Source organism: Labrus mixtus, chromosome 8 (assembly GCF_963584025.1).
Source record: "Labrus mixtus chromosome 8, fLabMix1.1, whole genome shotgun sequence".
NCBI lineage: Eukaryota > Metazoa > Chordata > Actinopteri > Labriformes > Labridae > Labrus > Labrus mixtus.
This window is the reverse complement of record NC_083619.1, coordinates 22911768-22930093: the sequence shown is the minus strand read 5'-3', so window position 1 is coordinate 22930093 and position 18326 is coordinate 22911768. Positions and strand designations below refer to the sequence as shown.

Sequence of the window (18326 nt, the reverse complement as noted above, 5' to 3'; positions counted from 1 at the left end):
AAGCCTGAAGCACTTTGAGCAAAACATATTTCAAGTGTTACTTGAAAACAGCGAGCGTCTGAAAGTTTATGTTCAGACAAAAATTTTGCCAGTGGTCTCTTACAAATCTTCCATGAAATAAAAATGCTTGAGCACGAAGAGTTGAATAAACAGCCGTGTGTCTTATGCTCCTGCAGAAACTCTGAACTCTATTTGGTATGCATAATGAGCGCTCCTCACATTGTTTAATACCTTGACTAAATTATTATAAGCCCTGAAAATATGGTGTCATATCAGAATACGTGACTAATGGCTTTAGCCGGTGAGGAACATTATAACAGCATTACACCGGGGAGAGCTTTGTGTCATTTGTTTCACTAATTTGACAGATTTTAGATTCGAGTGTTGAATGAAGTCTGGGTTATCAGGAAACCTCTTGGGTAAAAGGGTTGGTTCACTGAAAATACCTCAGAACTCTTTTTGGTTTTGCTTCCTATTGTTTGTCACCATGCAGTAAGTTTTGATTTGACTTCTCATTGTTTTTGAGATACTTAAAACAAGATTTAAAGGAAGAATGTGCTACTTTTTGATCCGCCCTTGAGCACCAGCACTACGGGGGACAAAATTGTCCTTTGCTCGAGCTACAATCACCTGTGGTCTGCATTGGCGTGTTAGCTGGCTAACGTTAGCGCACTTTGGTTAACTCATAGTTTCATATGGCACATAAATTGACACAGAATGACCGTGATCTAAAGACCCTTACATGACATCCAAATAAGTAGTGAGTAGGCTATGTTATTCTTCTTTTCTCTAGTCCTTGACTGAAACAGTTTTATACACAAGGCCGTACCGTCCATGTAAACATGATGTAAACACAGCTCTGACAACAATACAGCTGGCGGGACTCGGGCTTCTCACTCATTGTAGACAGTCATGACTCGGTGCAGATGATAAAGTGATTAGGTTGCACCCAATGTATTGAGACTATAGTCCTCCAAGAGGGCGGCCCAGGTTTCCTACTCTATCCAGTGTCCTATCAATATAAAGGCATTAAAAATGTATCACCATGTTTATGTTAAGAAACTCTATTTCAAAATATTAAATAAAAATGTGTAACCAACTTGACTACATGTTGACTGTAATTTTACACACAAGGAAGAAAAAGCTGATCTTATTGGCATTACATTTTAACAGGTAGAGGCCAAACGCAGCTCAAGAGGCATGTCATATTTTGACTTGGTATTTTATAAATTTGATATACCATTATTGTTTGTTCTTCCTAGCTTTCATGTTTGACAGGTTTCTGTTTCTTGGCATGAATGGGCTACCGTATATTACCTTCAGAAGTGGGCTTTTAAAAGTGTTTTTAAAGAATTGCGGCGCACTGAAGCTTTTATTTTCGCATTTTTACCAATACATTTCACCCAAAATCCATCGTTTTTACCCACATTCTGTCAGGTATGTGTTCTTTGTTTTGCGTAATGTCTTCTTGCACGCGCGCTCTCTCTCTCTCTCTCTCTCTCTCTCACTGTCTCTCTGCGCGTGCACTCGGGCACGATAACGCAGCATCAGGAGCAGCTCAGATCTCGCGCTTCCACCTCCCAGTTTCCGGTAAACACTACCAGCTGCAACTTTTGTCCCCACACAGCTGCTGGTGGTTCCTCCTTACTCTCTCTCACCCACACAACAAGCTGGATTTATTAAAAGTGGAGTGGACAGCTGGGTGATGTCATATCCGTGAAGAAGGGTCCCTCGCGTAACGTAGACGCAGCACGGAATTTCGTTGCATGTATCCCCACAAACTTTTTTCCTCCTTGCAGTGACGAGGTTTCTCCCCGCTGCCTGCCCCACATGGCGTGCGTAACGGCGGGGGCGAGTGGATGGACGTGCCCTCTTCCTCCCCAGGAAAATACGGATTCCACCTTCGCGTGGTGAACGAGGTGGCTCGAGCCCACGGGAAGAAACTTGCGTGATTTTTCAGTATTTTTTGTTTCCCCCGGTCGAGGAGGAGGAGGTGGTGGTGGAGTAGTAGTAGTAGGGAAACACCGAAGCAGCGAGCAGAATGTGGTCGCTGTCCGTGGTCCTGAATCCGCTGCTGTTTCTGCTGCTGTTCGGATACTGCCCTTCGGTGGTGAGTTCACTGCCCTCACATTGCTCTTTAAAGAAAATACATAGGCTACTAAACTTCAGCGAGAGCTAAGCCTGACGTGTAATTCCCCTGTTGTAAACTTCATTTAAATGGTGTGTGTCATTACGCAGGGTGGAGCTGCAAAATGACCAACAAAAAAATGCATGCGAAATGTTTCAGTTTCAATGCATGTTCTGTTTCTTTCTTCTTCTTTTTTTGCAATAGTATCTGCAGCCTTGTACAACATTCGGCAACTATATATAGCACTCATGTGCAAAAAATGTTTGGAATAAAAACAGAACTTAAATTGGTGGCACCCCCCCACAGCACTCATGTTTATTGCTTACATCAACCACATAGCACTCCTATTGATCCTGGAGTATTTCCAGGCATATAACTCACTTTTAAGGGGGGGTTCAATCAGTGTAAAGAAAAACATTGGTGAATTATATCCAGATCCCCTCCCAGAGAGAGAGAAAAAAACACTGAACATCTTGATAGAAGCAGGGTTTCTCTTTCCCTCTGTAAAAACTGGCTTAAACTCAAATGACTCATTTCATTTTGATGTGGTTTTTGTGGAAAGATAATTGCCTGCTCTCCGTTTGTTGCTATACCCATCGTACTCTGTTTTTTCCAAATGTGATATCCTCAGTCTTGCCAGTCTGAATCAGAATGCATTCGGTAGCATTGTCACAAAGAAGAAGGAGCAGCTTGCAGATCACCAAGCCATTTGGACAAGAACAATGGTCGATTAGGTTCATTCCACCCAGGCAGAGCACAATCCCTGTGCCAGTGTCTTGATTGCAAAGCAGTGTCCTCACATATTTCCACACCACCTTGCTATAACTGAGTGGTGTGTGCAGAATTAATGCGTCCAGGAAATGTTTACAGGCTAAGTCGATGCTCGAAATTGTAAAAGAAAAGACCAGTTAAAAAGTCTAAACCAAGGACAAAAACAAAGGAGGAAGCAGCTGTCTGGATTATTTAACGAGAGAAAAAGTCTTTGTGCAGAGTTCCTCATACATAAAAAAGAAAAAACCCTCAGTGGAGAGTGCATCTGGCTTGGCTGAATCACAGATTCATTTTAATAAGAGGAAATGTGAGAGTGTGAAGAGGGGAAAAGGATGTGCGTCACTCAAGAGACAGAGGAGAAAGACCTTTTTAACAGATTAGTTAAACTTCTTTTTAGACGCCTCCCATTACATAGTAAGGAGAGGAAGAGCTGAGGGTGTTCTTCTTCTTCTTCCTCTGACTCTTTTATCCCATTCAGCTGTGAGAGAGAGGCAGATTCCAGCTTCATTCCTGGTGCATCAGCAACTCTGAAAATGTCTTCTACAGTGCCACACATTACCTCCAAATGCCTCAGTGCAATTTCCCCTTTTTCTCCTTCTTCACTTTTCACTGTGGTTCTCCTCTGATCAGAGGTGGCATCTACTGTGAAATCTAAAATAAATGAGAATGTCAAAGTAAGACTTTTAAATAAACGTTTCTATAAATTCTGACACATTTGTATCAGGACCAATTAAGCATCAGAGCATCTATAGGATAGCTTTTTTGTTATGGGGGCAAAGTAGAGATAAGACAAAAGTCATCCTGCTTAAGATACAATTAGTCAACGTATCATGATTGGAAAATGCAGAGCTTCAATTAGATTTCCCTGCCAATTTGAGTCACTGCATCACCACTCTGTGACTCCTCGTGGTGGTGAATATAATATAATATAAACAGAGGTTAATTGGCTAAGGGGGGAGGGTAATTGTTTAAACTTCGGACAAAGTCTGACAGTGTTGAAAAGTAGTTGAAGGATGATGTGTGATAAAAGGTGCAAGTGACACTAAACTGTACTGAATTAATTAATTTAAAGTCCTGCACTTTACCTTTATGGTTCCTAAATTGATTTGAATGTTTACCTCTTTGAGGAAACAAGTACTCTGTTTTAAGTGTATCCAAGGCTTTTCAAGGCCCACACAGTGAGCTGTACAGAAGAGCAAAGAACTAAGTGTGTTCATAACAAAACTCAGTACTTCCTGTCAAAGTGAGACACCTAAGCTAGGGTGTGTGTGTGTGTGTGTGTGTGTGTGTGTGTGTGTGTGTGTGTGTGTGTGTGTGATAAAGACAATGTACATAATACCAGAATATTTGTGTGTACAGAGAAGGCCTCTTGTCTTTTGAAAAAAAAATAATAAACACAAGTACATGTTTTGTTTTTTTAAATGACACACTGGCTTTAATATTTTTCTCAGTTCCATAAAGTAAAAAATATATACTGGGGCGCAGATGGCCTAGTAGTAGCACACCATGTGCTGAGGCGATAGTCCTCCAAGCGGACTGTTCAGGTCCAAGTACAACCTGTGGCTCCATTCGTATGCCATACTCCGCTCTCTCTCTACCCGGTTTCCTACTCTATCACTGTCCTTTCTAAATAAATTAAATTGTAACAACATTACTTTGGATTTGTCACAACCCCTGAATTAAAGACTTGTTTTCAGGGTGTTGAACATAAACCAAAGAGTCAGAGGAAATCAAATTTTGCAAACAGAGTTATTAAACTATCAGTAAAAACAACAAACACAAATGATTAGGAAACAAAGAAAACCTAAGCAGATGGTCTGGCTAAAGGGAACAAATAAGAAGGGTCAGAAATAAATAAACATTGAACGAAAATCCACAAAATAAAGAACTGCCAGATCCATCAGTAATTAAAACATTACAAAGTGAAGCAACTGCAGCAGCTGAGACAGTCAGGAGGATTACAGAGAGAGAGAGAGAGAGAAGGACAGATTCTGCCTCCTTATATTAACATGCAGTGATCACCCCAACCAGACACACCTCAGGGAGAGAAGACTAAACCATAAGCAAACAGATCAACATGTACACATTCTGACCAGCAGGGGGATGAAAGAGCATACAACAGGATTCAATTATCCATTTGTTTCTGATCCGTTGAATCAAATCGTATCGAATCGTTCTGTATTTGAATACATCGTCTCTGAATCTGATCGTAGCTCCAGAGAAATCAGAAATCAGATCGAGCCATCTTGTAAAGGAGAGATTCACACCCCTTATTAGAAGTCTATCGTATTTTGTAGTATGTAATCTTGCCCAGAGACGGTCTTGTGTTTTGAAATTGTTTTATACTGTTTACAGTGATATTATATTCTAATGATCTATGTCAAAATGTTTGGCACTGTCTGTGTTTAGATGCTAAGACATTCTCTGAGAAATGCCTTCTCATTCTGCTTTGAACACTGCTGCGTTGCAAAATCCCTATAAAGTTTGATTTGATGCAAAAGCTAAAGTAGAAAAGACAGAGGAGTGGGGAGTTTTAAATCCTAAGTAGAAATAATATTGAACGTTTAGAACTAGGGCTGGCCGATATCACTAAAAATGTTATCACGATAAAATAATTCATGTCAGGCAATAATTATCTCGATAAATGTCAAATCATTATATCTTTATTATTATATCTTTTTCTAGATTTAGAGGCTGTTTTTGCTCCTGAGTGAAAGTTGAAGACACCAGATGATTAATTGTGGGATAACCTTCTTTACTGTCAGAACATGACAGACTATACTTGAACATTTCACCTTCATGAGCTGCTGGAAAACACTGAGAAAATTTATATTGCAATAATTATCACTGTCATTTTATTGGCCGATCATTGTCGTTTCATCGCCCAGGCCTATTTTGGACTACAACGCTAATTAAAAGTGTGATCAGTGCAGGACATTTGTACACTTAAAAAAACATATAGTATCAAAGTTTTCACCAGCAGAAAACACTCTCTGAATAGTTTCAAATGTTCTCCTCCCTGGTCTGATGTCTTTGCATGCTCAGAGGGGACGTGATCTTTCATGGCTCATTCCTAACGCTCTGTAAACTCTTCAGGCTTGGCAGGCGAGGATGAATGGGAGGAAGTGGAGGAGGAAAGGTTCTCCTGCACTATGAAAACTCTTTTCTATCCATGAGCTTCAAAGTTCACGTTTTTTTCACAAGTGATTCTCCAGTCGGATAGACTTCCAAGAATGTAAAGGCGAATCCAAATCAAAAGTTGGTTGTCTGCCAAAGGAGCTGGTAGCACAGACAACATTTCGCCATCATCAGCGGTTAAAAGGTTGCCAGTACTTGGCTGGAGGCTTGTGTTAATTTCCCGCGCCGACAGAAAACAGCAGCATTGTTCAAACACTGAGGCCGTTTCTATGTCTGAACGCTATCAACTTTTCCAACACTTGAGCACTCTTTGATCAATATTTGGAGCCAAACTAGTTTTCACTGGGTACACTCTGACATTAGTTGATGGTGCCGCATTCTTATGATGCATAACTTTATGTTCTTTAAGCTTTATTCTCCAGTGCTGTGGAGCAGATTGAGCGTAATAGAAAGAGAGGGGAAAAGCTCCCACAAATCAGGTTTATCTGCAGCTCCCAGCAGGACTTTTGAGTTTCGAGCACAGGAAGAACTAGCGTGGAGAAACAGAGGAATCTCAACTGTCGGGTTATTCATCAAGGCCTGGAAACTATTTACTGTATAGAGTGGAAATTCACTGGAGACTACGGAGGAATATCTCACGGCAAAAGCGCTTTGAAAGACTTTTTTAGAAGTCAGTGGAATTGGTTGGTGTCAAAGCGTTGGTGTCAGAAGAATAGACGACCCGCGAGAAAGAAAGTAGGAAACTTACAGAAACAGCTGTGTGTCTGCTATTTTCATGATATCATCAGTGCTGGGTGTATTCAGCCAGTCTGTCTCTCTGCAAGTGTGTGTGTGTGTGTGTGTGTGCTGTATGTTAAGGACTGTCCCTGTGCTTCTGTATACAGACCATCCGGCCAAAGGAGGGGTGGCAGGTGTACAGCTCGGCGCAGGATGCAGATGGGCGTTGTATCTGCACAGTGGTGGCACCCGAACAGAATCTGTGCTCCAGAGATGCCAAAGGCAGACAGCTCCGCCAGCTTCTGGAGAAGGTATGCACACACAGCACACAGAGACACACACACACACAGACGCACACACATTTGTGTTTACGTGACTCACTCGCACACATTCACTGTAAGCTACAAGCCCCCCTTAACTTCATATAAATTGATTTCTATCCTTATCCATGCTTCTTTGTTGCCATAATCTTCTGAGAGATTGCACCAGCCAGGTCCATAAAACCTGTTTTCCACTTCTGCATTCATTACATGGATGACATCAGCTCAATGGTTGCTTAGAAAGATGAAAACACCCCTGTTTTTTTTCTTCCCCACAAAAAACAATGCAGGCTACTGTTGACTGTTGAGTTGGTGTGTTATCAGGCTTTATTATTATTTCTCATCCACCACCAAGGATTTCTTTTTTTTCTCAAATAAAAGCATGCAGTGATATGATTTATTAAATGCAGCAGCCAACAATGGGATTCCAAGTAGAAAAAAAAAACTTTTAATTCCCACAACAGAAGTGATTAAAAGCATTATCTACAAATAAACAAACAGCACAGCACCAGAGTCACTTTCCTCAATTAACAGTCCATATAAGGAAACGTTGCTTCAGCCTACATTTTAATGTTGTGTGCTGGAGGCTGTTCTCCGTCTTTCACTGTGGTCTTTGACACTAATGTACTAAGCTGCCTCAGGGCTTCAGTGAGGCCATTTCAGGATCTCTCAACCAGAGCCAGAAAAGTATGCAGAGCACAATAAGTGAGGGTTATGCCACTTTGCTAGCGATGTGCTCTGGCTAGCTACAATTAGAGCCAAAGAGTGGACAGATAAGAAAGGACCACATTTCATCTTGTGTATACGTGGCCCGTAGACCTAGTTATCTTTTGTTGAACCTGAGAGAGGCTGTACACTGCTCCAACAAAATAAGGAGGGGGGAAAAAAAAGCAAAACAATCTGTAGAATATCTTTTAAAGCAAGCAGTTACCTGCAAATAGAACAAGAGGAACCACGTAGACATTTTTTTTTTCTCAAAACAAAGACAAATATCCGTCAAAAAACCCAAATATGACTTCAAACTAGCACATTCAGGCTTTAAGCTTTAACGGGACTTTCAACAATCGTCCCCATTACCTCGGAAAATGTGCCTGAATGAAGCTACTAGCACCCTTGTCTTGGGAAAAAAAGCTGTTTTTAGGAGTTATATTTTATAGCCAGGACAGCTAAACAATCAGATCACATCAGTGGCGTCAAGTTCAATCAAATTAACATTCTCACAAACAAATTTAAAAAGTAATAAAACGAGGGGAATTATAATTAAAATGAGCAATTTTTGTCTGGCAATGAAAACGGAAAATAAAGTTTAAAAAAAAAGAGTCTAAAAAGTAGCACGTCCAGACATTTGAATTTGTTGTTTGTCTGACACAAAAAGGGTTTCTCATGGTGGTGCAGTGGTTAGTATCGTCTCCTCACAGAAAGAAGATTTGTGGTTTGAGTCTCTGTTGTGTGTTGAGTTTTATGTTTTACCCTCCGTGTACTCCGGCTTCCAAAGACATGTTAGGTTAATTGGTGACTCTACATTGTTCGTAGGTGTGAATGTTTCTTTGTCTCTGTATGCCTCTGACTGACTGGCGACCAGTTCAGGGTGTACCCAGCCTCTCACCCAATGACAGTTCAGATCGGCTCCAGACCCGAGCCCCATAAGTGGTATAGATAGTGGATGGATGGAAAAAGTGAATACCGTCATGTTTTCTCAATGCGCTTAAATACAGAAACTGTTAACACCATTGTCTCAAAGTTAGGCTGTTTTGGGAAGTATAACTTAAAAAAAATAAAAATTAAACTCACTAAAGAAACAGTGACTGTAAAAATACATATTTTGAAGTGTACATTTAGGTTGACCTGCTCGGTATTTCTTGTAATTCAAGTTAAATTAAATTGCTCAGAAATATTAATGGAACCCAGTAATACGTTTTATTATAAGGTCAGCCTTCAAATAAAATAAAAACCAATACATTGGAAAATGTTACTTTAAATGAGCAAAATTACCTGCCAACGTAACAAGAAAATGTCATATGCCAAGTAGAAAAAAAGGCAACATATTGAATGTCAAAGAACCCCTTTAAAAAATGACATAATATTATAATAGGATATTATTATCTTGTTATGAATGAACTGGTGATACTTTGGTCTCAGAATGAAGTCATGTAAGGACACATCTTCAGTGACACATTATATTGTATGAAATGTAGTGACGTGTTATATTTTATTAGTATAATTTAACATAAAAGAGGTTGAAACAAGTGAAAAGCAAACTGCTGAGTAAGAAGAATTGTTGCCTTGATTTTAGATTTCATCTCTTTATATGTTGCTATTTTGCAGTGTAATGTGTGGAATCTGAAAAAGACATCAGATGAAATGGTGCATGCATGATGTTTGTTGTGGTTTTCATCTGATAAAGAGAAAAGTATGTTTAAAAAAAAAGAGAGAACAAGAGCATGAAACAACCCCATGACAGAGTGAAATCCATTCCAGGCTCTATTCAGCCCACACATGGATGGTTAAAAGACAATCTTGTGGAGGTCAAAATGTTGATTTGTTCCTGGAGAAGTTAGAGCATGGCAGGCTACCGAGTGGCTGAACATGGAGGACATTTTAATCTGGCTGTGGACGGGAAAATCAATGGCGTGCTGTTTCATTCTTTTCAAAAGGTGCAGAACATGTCACAGTCAATCGAGGTGCTGAACCTTCGGACGCAGAGGGACTTTCAGTACATCATGAGGATGGAGAGCCAGATCAAAGGGCTGCGCTCCAAGTTCCGTCAGATCGAATCGGACAGGAAGACGCTCGTCAACAAAAACTTTCAGGTATGTTTTTGTTTGATGTTCAACTTTGTGTGAAACATCACAGACAAGGGGCTGTGAAAGGATCTCCTCTAAAGAAACCTGAGATGAATCTGAATGGATACCTTTACGAGATCAATACAGGTCTACCACTGCCAGCGAAGGACAAAAACTGTCTCAAAAGTCAGACAGGCTGCGAATACAACATCCAGCATGGACTACTAAAACGCTCCGGCACGGAGGGTCAAAAACAAGAGATGCTTAAAAAAATAAACTTCTTGACAGCTCAGCAGTTTTAAAGTGCATATCACATGAAGGTGTAATATGGTAATGCATCAAAAAGGACGTGACCTTTGTTATATATCTCTATTTTTTTTTTAAACTTATCTCAAGTGTTTCCAACAGATATTTCCACAATTTATGTTAAATTATTCAAATAAATTTAAATAAATTATAACATTTGTTTGCTTTGTCACCTGGCTTCAAGATAAATAGTGAAACACAAGATTATATATCAGCGTGAGGGACGTCGAGGAGCTGATTCTGTATGCTCATCTTACTTTTGACTATTTTATAGTAGAGATAAAAGATAAAACAAGAATGAACTTAAAAAAAAACCTGCTCGTCTAAAACTTACAATACCTCGTCATTGTAGTAATACCTAGTTAAACTGTTCTAGTTTAATGATTGACAAAATGTTATCTGCAATGGTAGGTGCTTACAATAAAAACAGCAACTCCCATGATCCCACACTACTTCATAAAGTTATCAAACTACATCATCTTTTATCAAAGTTTCTATTGAAGGAGCCCTTTTAGCAGAAGTAACATCCCGTGCCTCAAATGTATCAGTTTGGATTACATTAATCTCTAACATTATGTTGAACATCATGTGTCCTCTACCTGTCAGAAATATGACCTACCGACTCCTCATTATGGACCCCACTGGATAAAAAGTCAAAGTTAGAAAAAGATGGACTGCCACCAAGATAAATTTAGCTTTTTCAAAGAACAGAGGGGATTTCCAGTCGACGTTGTAAACACTGTCAGTAAATAACAGCAATTATAGGAGCAAATGATAATCATCACCATTATCATCCATCAGTGAAATTTGTTTGGGACTTACTGGAGCCTCCCTCCTCCTTTCACTGGGTGTTTTATTATAATGCTAATTTTTTTTTTAAAAAGTGTAATTGTGTTTTTTTTGTTTTTTACATTTTTATGTAAATATGTAGGACTGACAAGTTGAACATCTTTTCATGATGATCAATTTGGCAGAAACAAAAAATAATAATCTTGATGATATGCAAAACAGAAGATGGCAACATCTGTTCATATTAAGTATTGACCTGCTAAGAAGATACAGGTTTAGTCATATAGCAACATATCTGGCATTGATTTGTCGATCTTTGAGTCTTCTCTTTTGAGTTTTCTGAATTCTTCTTTGGTTGAACATGTTGCCAATGGAAAAAAAAAAAAAAAAAAAAAAACAGGACTGGCTGAATTGGAAACGACCATCCAGCCAGATTGAGATATTTGATGAGACAGATTGTTTATTCTTGGTGCTTTCTAGGAGCTAAAGGGCAAAATGGAGTCCCTGCAGCCGCTGATCCCCGTCCTGGAGCAATACAAGACAGACGCTAAGCTCATCTCCCAGTTCAAAGAGGAGATCAGGAACCTGTCTGCCGTGTTGATGGGTATCCAGGAAGAGATGGGCGCCTACGACTACGAGGAGCTGCAGCAGAGGGTTCTAAACCTGGAAAATCGGCTCCGCAACTGTATGAATAAACTCAGTAAGTTGTTGCAGGCGGAGAAAATGTAGGCATGGTGACCCTAGATTATGCAGTGGCACAAGGAATCATAGGCACATTTCTTGCAGCTGCCAGCAGATTGGAATTGTAGATAGAGAGTATAGGAACACAATGAAACTGCCAGTGGAGACAGAAATAAGAAAAAGCTCTATTACCGGAGTCAAAGAAACGTTTTCCATGCAAGAGCTAAAAGGTGGTGGTATCATGAAGCTTTGTGCGATGGAGGCTTCGACAAAAATCAAGATTTTCATGTTTATTTTATAAGCCTGTTTTTTTTTAATTCTGATCCCTTTGGTTCCTTCTTCGCCATAATGCAATTCGGCGCTGGAAAGCAACGCTTCCTTTTCTCCACCCACTGAGGTTTAACTCATCTAATAAGATCAATTTATGCCTCCAGAGCAGCTCTGCCTCTGATAACGGTGTGCATGACTAAACTCCAATTTGCCAACTGCCAGGTTATCAACACTGACGCAGCCTGTCAAAGTGTCAACGTAAATAGCTGACACGTGAATGCTAATGGGATGTGGCTGGAAGTCTGTCTGAGCTGGAGATGATTACTTGAGCCTTGGTTGTGCATGAGATTTGATTGATTAGGTAAAAGAGCAGTTAAATACTTAATAGGGGAACTTGCGAGCTTGTGTGGAAGTGATAGCTTACTGTCATTTGGCACAATTAAAGTGTCTGGTAAGATGAATTAAGTGCAGCTCGAGTACTTCAAATATTAAACCATGTGGGATAAATATTCATACTGCTCTGACACATAGTAAAGGGTTTTACTGCTAGTTTAACTGGGACTGCTTTTCTCCTCTCTGTTTCAATTCTAAGCATGTGGTGTTCTCCAGATACTGAACAGTCCAGGGGCCAGATATTTTAAACAATATATATCATCGCCCTTACTTGTGTACAACAGGTGCAATAACTGAATTGCTGATACCAAAACTTGAAAAACTCAAAAAAAGATACGGTCCTCTAATCAAATATCCCTCAGCAAATTGGCTCAATGCCTCACAACTTTGACTCCTCACAGTGATGCTCATGCTATGAATGTGGTTAACATGAAGATGGAAATGAGCTAGTACAGCAAAAGATATTTTCTCTTCTGAGACTAATGTTATTTTGGACACTGTCCCTAATTCAAATAAACTAAATTCTAAGAAAAGGTGTTAAGTGCTAATGAAGATATTTAAGAACCATCTTTGTTCAAGCTAACGTCAGACCTGTAGACTATTAGTTAGATTTGGACTAAAGTCTCTCACATCCTGACGTGCCCTGAGGAATTCATGAACACACACCCTCTTTCTCTTAGCTGCTCGTCTCCCCCTCCGCAGCAGAAGAAAAGTTGGGGATTTTTTCTCAATAGTGGAAGTATAGGCTTACATAGTGCTGTGGCAGTAGTTACTTTCTCGACTATTGTTTCTGTCACCTAGCAACGCGCGCTGTTGCCTTTTGCTCGTGTGCGCTCTCCCCTTTTGCTCTGCGTCCTATCTGAAAGGTCCCTATTTCTTAAAAACGTGCCTATGCAGATCTAAAACTAGACAAGCCACGATCATATTGAAGCAGTCCAATGCTCTAAGATGTATTTCTGTATTAGCATTCGCTGTAAAGCTGTCTGTGTGCATCACCAAAGCTGTGTGATGTTTTCGCAGCATGTGGGAAGCTAATGAAGATCACTGGCCCGCTGACAGTCAAAACTTCAGGGACCAGATTTGGAGCGTGGATGACCGACCCACAGGCATCTCCGAAAAACAACAGGGTGAGTGAATGTGCCTCGCCATGTGTTGAAATACCTTTGGGAAACAGTGAGGGGTTTAATGATTTACATACAACAAAAGTCTCTCCTGTTGTTCATGGAGGACAGATGTCAAACAAATCACATCGACCACAAGTTTTTGTGCACTGACTGCTGAGATCAAACATAAAACTTTGATATTCATGCAGATGTTTAATGATTCCATAATACACTAGTTAGTGAACAGGTCGGATGAGGAGTTTTTATCTATTTTGTGTTACTCACCGTACTGCAATGTGTGTGTCCTTGAGGCCAAATAAAACATAACGGTGCCATCCTTAAAAGGAATTAATGCCATTATTCTTTTCTGTCAAAAAAGGCCACAGAGGCCGAGTGTTCCATACATTTCAGTTCAAAGACTCAGTGACGAGAATGCTGCTACTGAAGTTAAAAACATGAGTCAAAAATAAAGGGAGCACGGCCTCTTTAGTCAGGCATAACATAAAAGCATTTCATAACTTTTCTTCTTGCTTTGAACATTTCCTTTTTTGTGCAAGAGTTTTTGAACTCCTTTGTTTAAATTCATTTGTGCTATCCAGTTAACTCCAACCAGCAGTGCTCTTTCTTTCTTTTGCATGATGCTTTGCTCTGTCTTGGCCATTACAACCGTTGTTTAATGTAACAGAAAAAAGCAGATATTTGTAATGTGTCAGCTGCCTGCTTGTATACGTACACATATGGATACAATACAAACAGTTGTTAAGCTGTTGCCCCCAAGATGTCCAAGATCTCAAGCCTCCTAAAACTCGGCCGGTTTTTACCTCATTTGTGTGAAATTGTTTTTAATGAAGCTGTTTCTTATTATTGTATTTTCTTATTTGTCTATTTGTGAGGGCATGAGCACCAACGGTACAGAAGCCCTTTTGTTTTTCATTTGGAAAATAAGTTGCCAAAGTGTGCCAAATGAATCACATCTTTAAGGGCCTAAACATGAAACTCTGTAGACACAGCAAAGATTTGCATTCCTTAAAGATCACCCAAATGCGTGTTTGAAAGCCTTCATGGTGCCCCCTACACATTTCTTGATATAGTATGCCACGCAGTGTGTTTCACCTAGATGTACAACATTTGGTATTTTGGTATACATTATGTCCAGAGCTAAAAAGGTCCCAAATACTCAAAGTTGTTAACACATCAGGAAATCTAATATTTTCGTTTCAAGTTGAAATTCAGGTGTATTTTTGCCCATGTCCAGGTGTCACACTTGGACTAACTCCTCTTAGGGGATAAATCGGATAAAGCTCAAATTTGATGGGAAGCTAAAGGAGACCTTGATGAGGAAAAGTTATCAAACTTGTGTAGATAGCTCAAATGGCGTGGCCTTGGCGAGCCCTCGAAATGTCATGTTCCGGGTTTAATGACCTGAGAATAAATATCATAAAATGTTACCCCTCCTACTCCCTGGTTTGGCTTTATTGACCATTTGGCTTCTATCATTTTAAAAAAAGACCTGTATTGGTATCTTGTGAGTCAAAGGACATACTGTATTATCAGGATCAGGATGTTTGAATTTAATTGTGATTAAATGTATAGTTAAAAAGGGAATTTTGTATGTATTTATCTGTCCTCAGGTCTGGTACATGGACAGCTACACCAACAACAAGATTGTAAAAGAGTTTAAATCCATTGCTGATTTTGTGGCGGGAGTCGAGTCAAGAACCTACAACCTGCCATTCAAATGGGCAGGAACCAACCACATGGTGTACAACGGCTCCCTGTACTACAACAAGATGCAGAGCAACATCATCGTGAGGTACAGCTTTGAGACGGGCCGCGTGGTCACACAGAGGGCTCTGGAGTCGGCGGGTTTCCACAACGTGTACCCGTACACCTGGGGGGGCTTCTCCGACATCGACCTGATGGCGGACGAGCTGGGCCTGTGGGCGGTATACGCCACCAACCAGAACGCCGGGAACATCGTCATCAGTCAGCTGAACCCGGACACGCTGCAGATCCTCAGCACGTGGAACACAGAGTACTCGAAGAGGAACGCCGGAGAGTCTTTTATGATCTGCGGGACGCTCTACATCACCAACTCCCACCTGACCGGAGCCAAGGTATACTACGCCTACTCCACTAAAACCTCCTCGTACGAGTACACAGACATTCCCTTTCACAACCAGTACTTCCACATGTCTATGTTGGACTACAACGCCAGGGACCGCGCTCTCTACGGCTGGAACAACGGCCACCAGGTCCTGTTTAACGTCACGCTTTTCCACATCATTAAAACTGAGGACGACTCTTAAGTAAAGTGATAAACTGTAAATGTGAAAGAAAAGATAAAAACCTGAGGAATTTGATGGTTACGCTTGAATGTTCTTAGATATTTCTTATTTATTTATTTATGTCAGTTTCTAAATTCATTTGGGGAATTTAACAAATGTAATCATCAGCAATGCACTTTCTCTTTTGAGTGTTTCCAGATGTAAAGATAATCAATCTCAGCATTCTCCACATGTGAACATGACACGTTGAAAACAAATTGGGTCCATTATTAAACAGACAGCAGGCAACACATTTCCAACTAAACTACAGCACTTTTACCCCAAAACTTTCATAAAAAAAGAACAATGAACTTCCAGTTATTTCTGCAGCTCATTTGTCTCTTTAAAATGAAAGCTTTTCCAAAATTAAGTCTTCTTATTTATAATGGTTCCCTCATCCAGAATTGCATTTATTCATGCCTTCCCTAATTTATTCATATTTTGAGCGTGTTCGCTAATTGTTCGTTTTGTTTCCATTCTTTCCCCTCCATTTATTCATCATGGTCTGCTAATTTATTCCTGCTTTTCACAGCCCCCCATTTAGCTTTCAATTTCTTTGTACTTTCCCTTTTAAAAGTTTGCTTTGCACTTGACCTTGAACAAGACAATGAGAAATGTGGTGAACCATAATGCACCTGTAAAATTGCTGTACTTGGCTTTTTTTTGTGTCCATAAATCTTCTCAGTCATGCAGGTCATGTTGTGTCTTGTATTTTGAACTATTGAGTTAAAATTGACAGAAAATCTAATCATGTTTAACTTAGTACTTTGAGATATTCGATATTTTTTTGTATCTTCAGCGACAGTTCGTATGCCTTATTCAGTGCAGTAAGTTCTGTAAGCCCAGGATAACCGTTCTCGTGCATGAATGTTGGCTATCCTAATAGCATTTCTACTGTAACTGTATATCTGTGTATTTTGTATCTGCACAACATCCCATTCTTCTCCACTCTACAGTAGCTATTAATGGTATAAAGATTTATACAGACAGCAGTAGATAACTTTAATAAGCATTCATTTCTGTAAATAAGATGTTCACCTAAATAAAGTATCGTTTTCATTAAGTCGGTGATCTGGGTTTTGGAGTTCTTGGGGTAAAGTTGTTTTAACTTGTTTAAAAAAGGGAAATTCAGTGTTCAAAAGAAACACTAAAAGTCCTGAAAATACACCAGAGAATAAGTACAACACAAGCAAGGATCTAGAAAGGAGGAAGAAACATCAGTAAGTGCAAATAGCTTCAAGTCTGATAGGAGACAGGTGATGACAGACAGCTGTTCTTGAGAATTCTAATCAGCATTAAAACCTTCCTAAATCATTAAGTGTGTAGTTGTACATAAAGAGCTGGGTCTTTAGCTTTTTCTTAAAGGTGCAAAGGTATTCTGCAGCTTGAATGGAGTTTGAAGTTTGACAGAGGAGAGAAATCTAGTTAGAGACTCGGCCCTGTTGTGGAGGTCAGATCAGACGCCTTTTATTGGCAGTGTGTACTGGGTTAGGAGTGAGAGTAGACCTGGATGAGAGAGTTTAGGTATGGAGGAGCATTTTTTTGTTGTTGCTTTGTAAGCAGGAAGCAGGGTTTTAAATTTGATGTGAACAGTAGCTGGGAGCCAGTGGAGGGACTTGAACAGGGGTGTGACGCTCTCTTTTGGGTAGGTTGAAAAACAGTCGCGCTGCTGCGTTTTGGATTCATGTGTTATAGCTTTTGCATCAAAGGACCTGAGTGGAACATAATGTGCCAAACAAGTGTTATTTTACTGTCCTCTCAAAGACAAAGTGACAGAGGTTTATGATAATTCCCTGCACAACCCTACTCATTAAACATTACTGTGAATCTCTGACAGAGCTTTCATCACGTTAACACATTTCCTCGTTATGTTCAGAAAGGAAGAGGGCATAAACTTTGAGCTGTAAATATCACTTTGTCTTAGATGAAATTAGATTGTAAAAGCTTCAAGTCGGAGGTGGTTAGTTTGAATGGGATTTACTTCTTTATTTATTGAAGAACAAATCGGCCTCAATTCCTCACTGAAAGATTATGCTATGAAGTATACTTTGGGATTGTGGCTGCTGGATTGCAGCTGCTAAAAGCTCCACATATTGTGCATCATCTACTCCATCTCAAGAGCTAATTCACAAAGCATATAACCCTAATGATACTGAGGCTCAAACATGTAAAAAAAAAACTGTCCTGCTCTGCAGTTTGCTCTTGTTTCGAGTCTGAATGTGGAGAGAGGCTGTGTGCACCTTTACTCTGCGCAGTGATGAGCTCTCATGTTTTGTCCGCATAAAGATGATGAGAGGTGAGGGGAACATTTTTCAGGGTTTATTTTGATGGAAAACATGAACAATTGTATATTAGTTTCACTGATTGAAACAAAGCTTCCTCTCCCTGAATGGAGCAAGCAAGGGCAACTGAAAAAGCGGAATGGTTAGCGGAAAGAGAAAAAAAAAAAAAGAGAAACTGTGTCTATTTAGTACATTGTTCTCAACAATCGCCTAGCCACTGTAACTGCCTGTGACAATGAGCGCTGGTCTGGTATTTACAACAAGGTTTATTTGCTTTGGAATATTCCCTAATTCACATGGATGCAAATGGGACAAGCA

General features: G+C 39.9%; 1 protein-coding gene across 1 annotated transcript; it reads left to right on the top strand.

Annotated features, from left to right (window-relative positions):
- The first annotated feature begins 1537 nt into the window (after positions 1-1537).
- LOC132979433 (noelin-3-like) lies at positions 1538-16789 on the top strand. The gene is made up of 6 exons (XM_061045236.1): positions 1538-2110; positions 6922-7065; positions 9729-9884; positions 11433-11652; positions 13317-13423; positions 15031-16789. Exons 1-6 carry the CDS (start codon positions 2042-2044, stop codon positions 15706-15708), a joined length of 1374 nt encoding a protein of 457 aa, XP_060901219.1. The 5' UTR covers positions 1538-2041; the 3' UTR covers positions 15709-16789.
- Positions 16790-18326: the final 1537 nt, after the last annotated feature.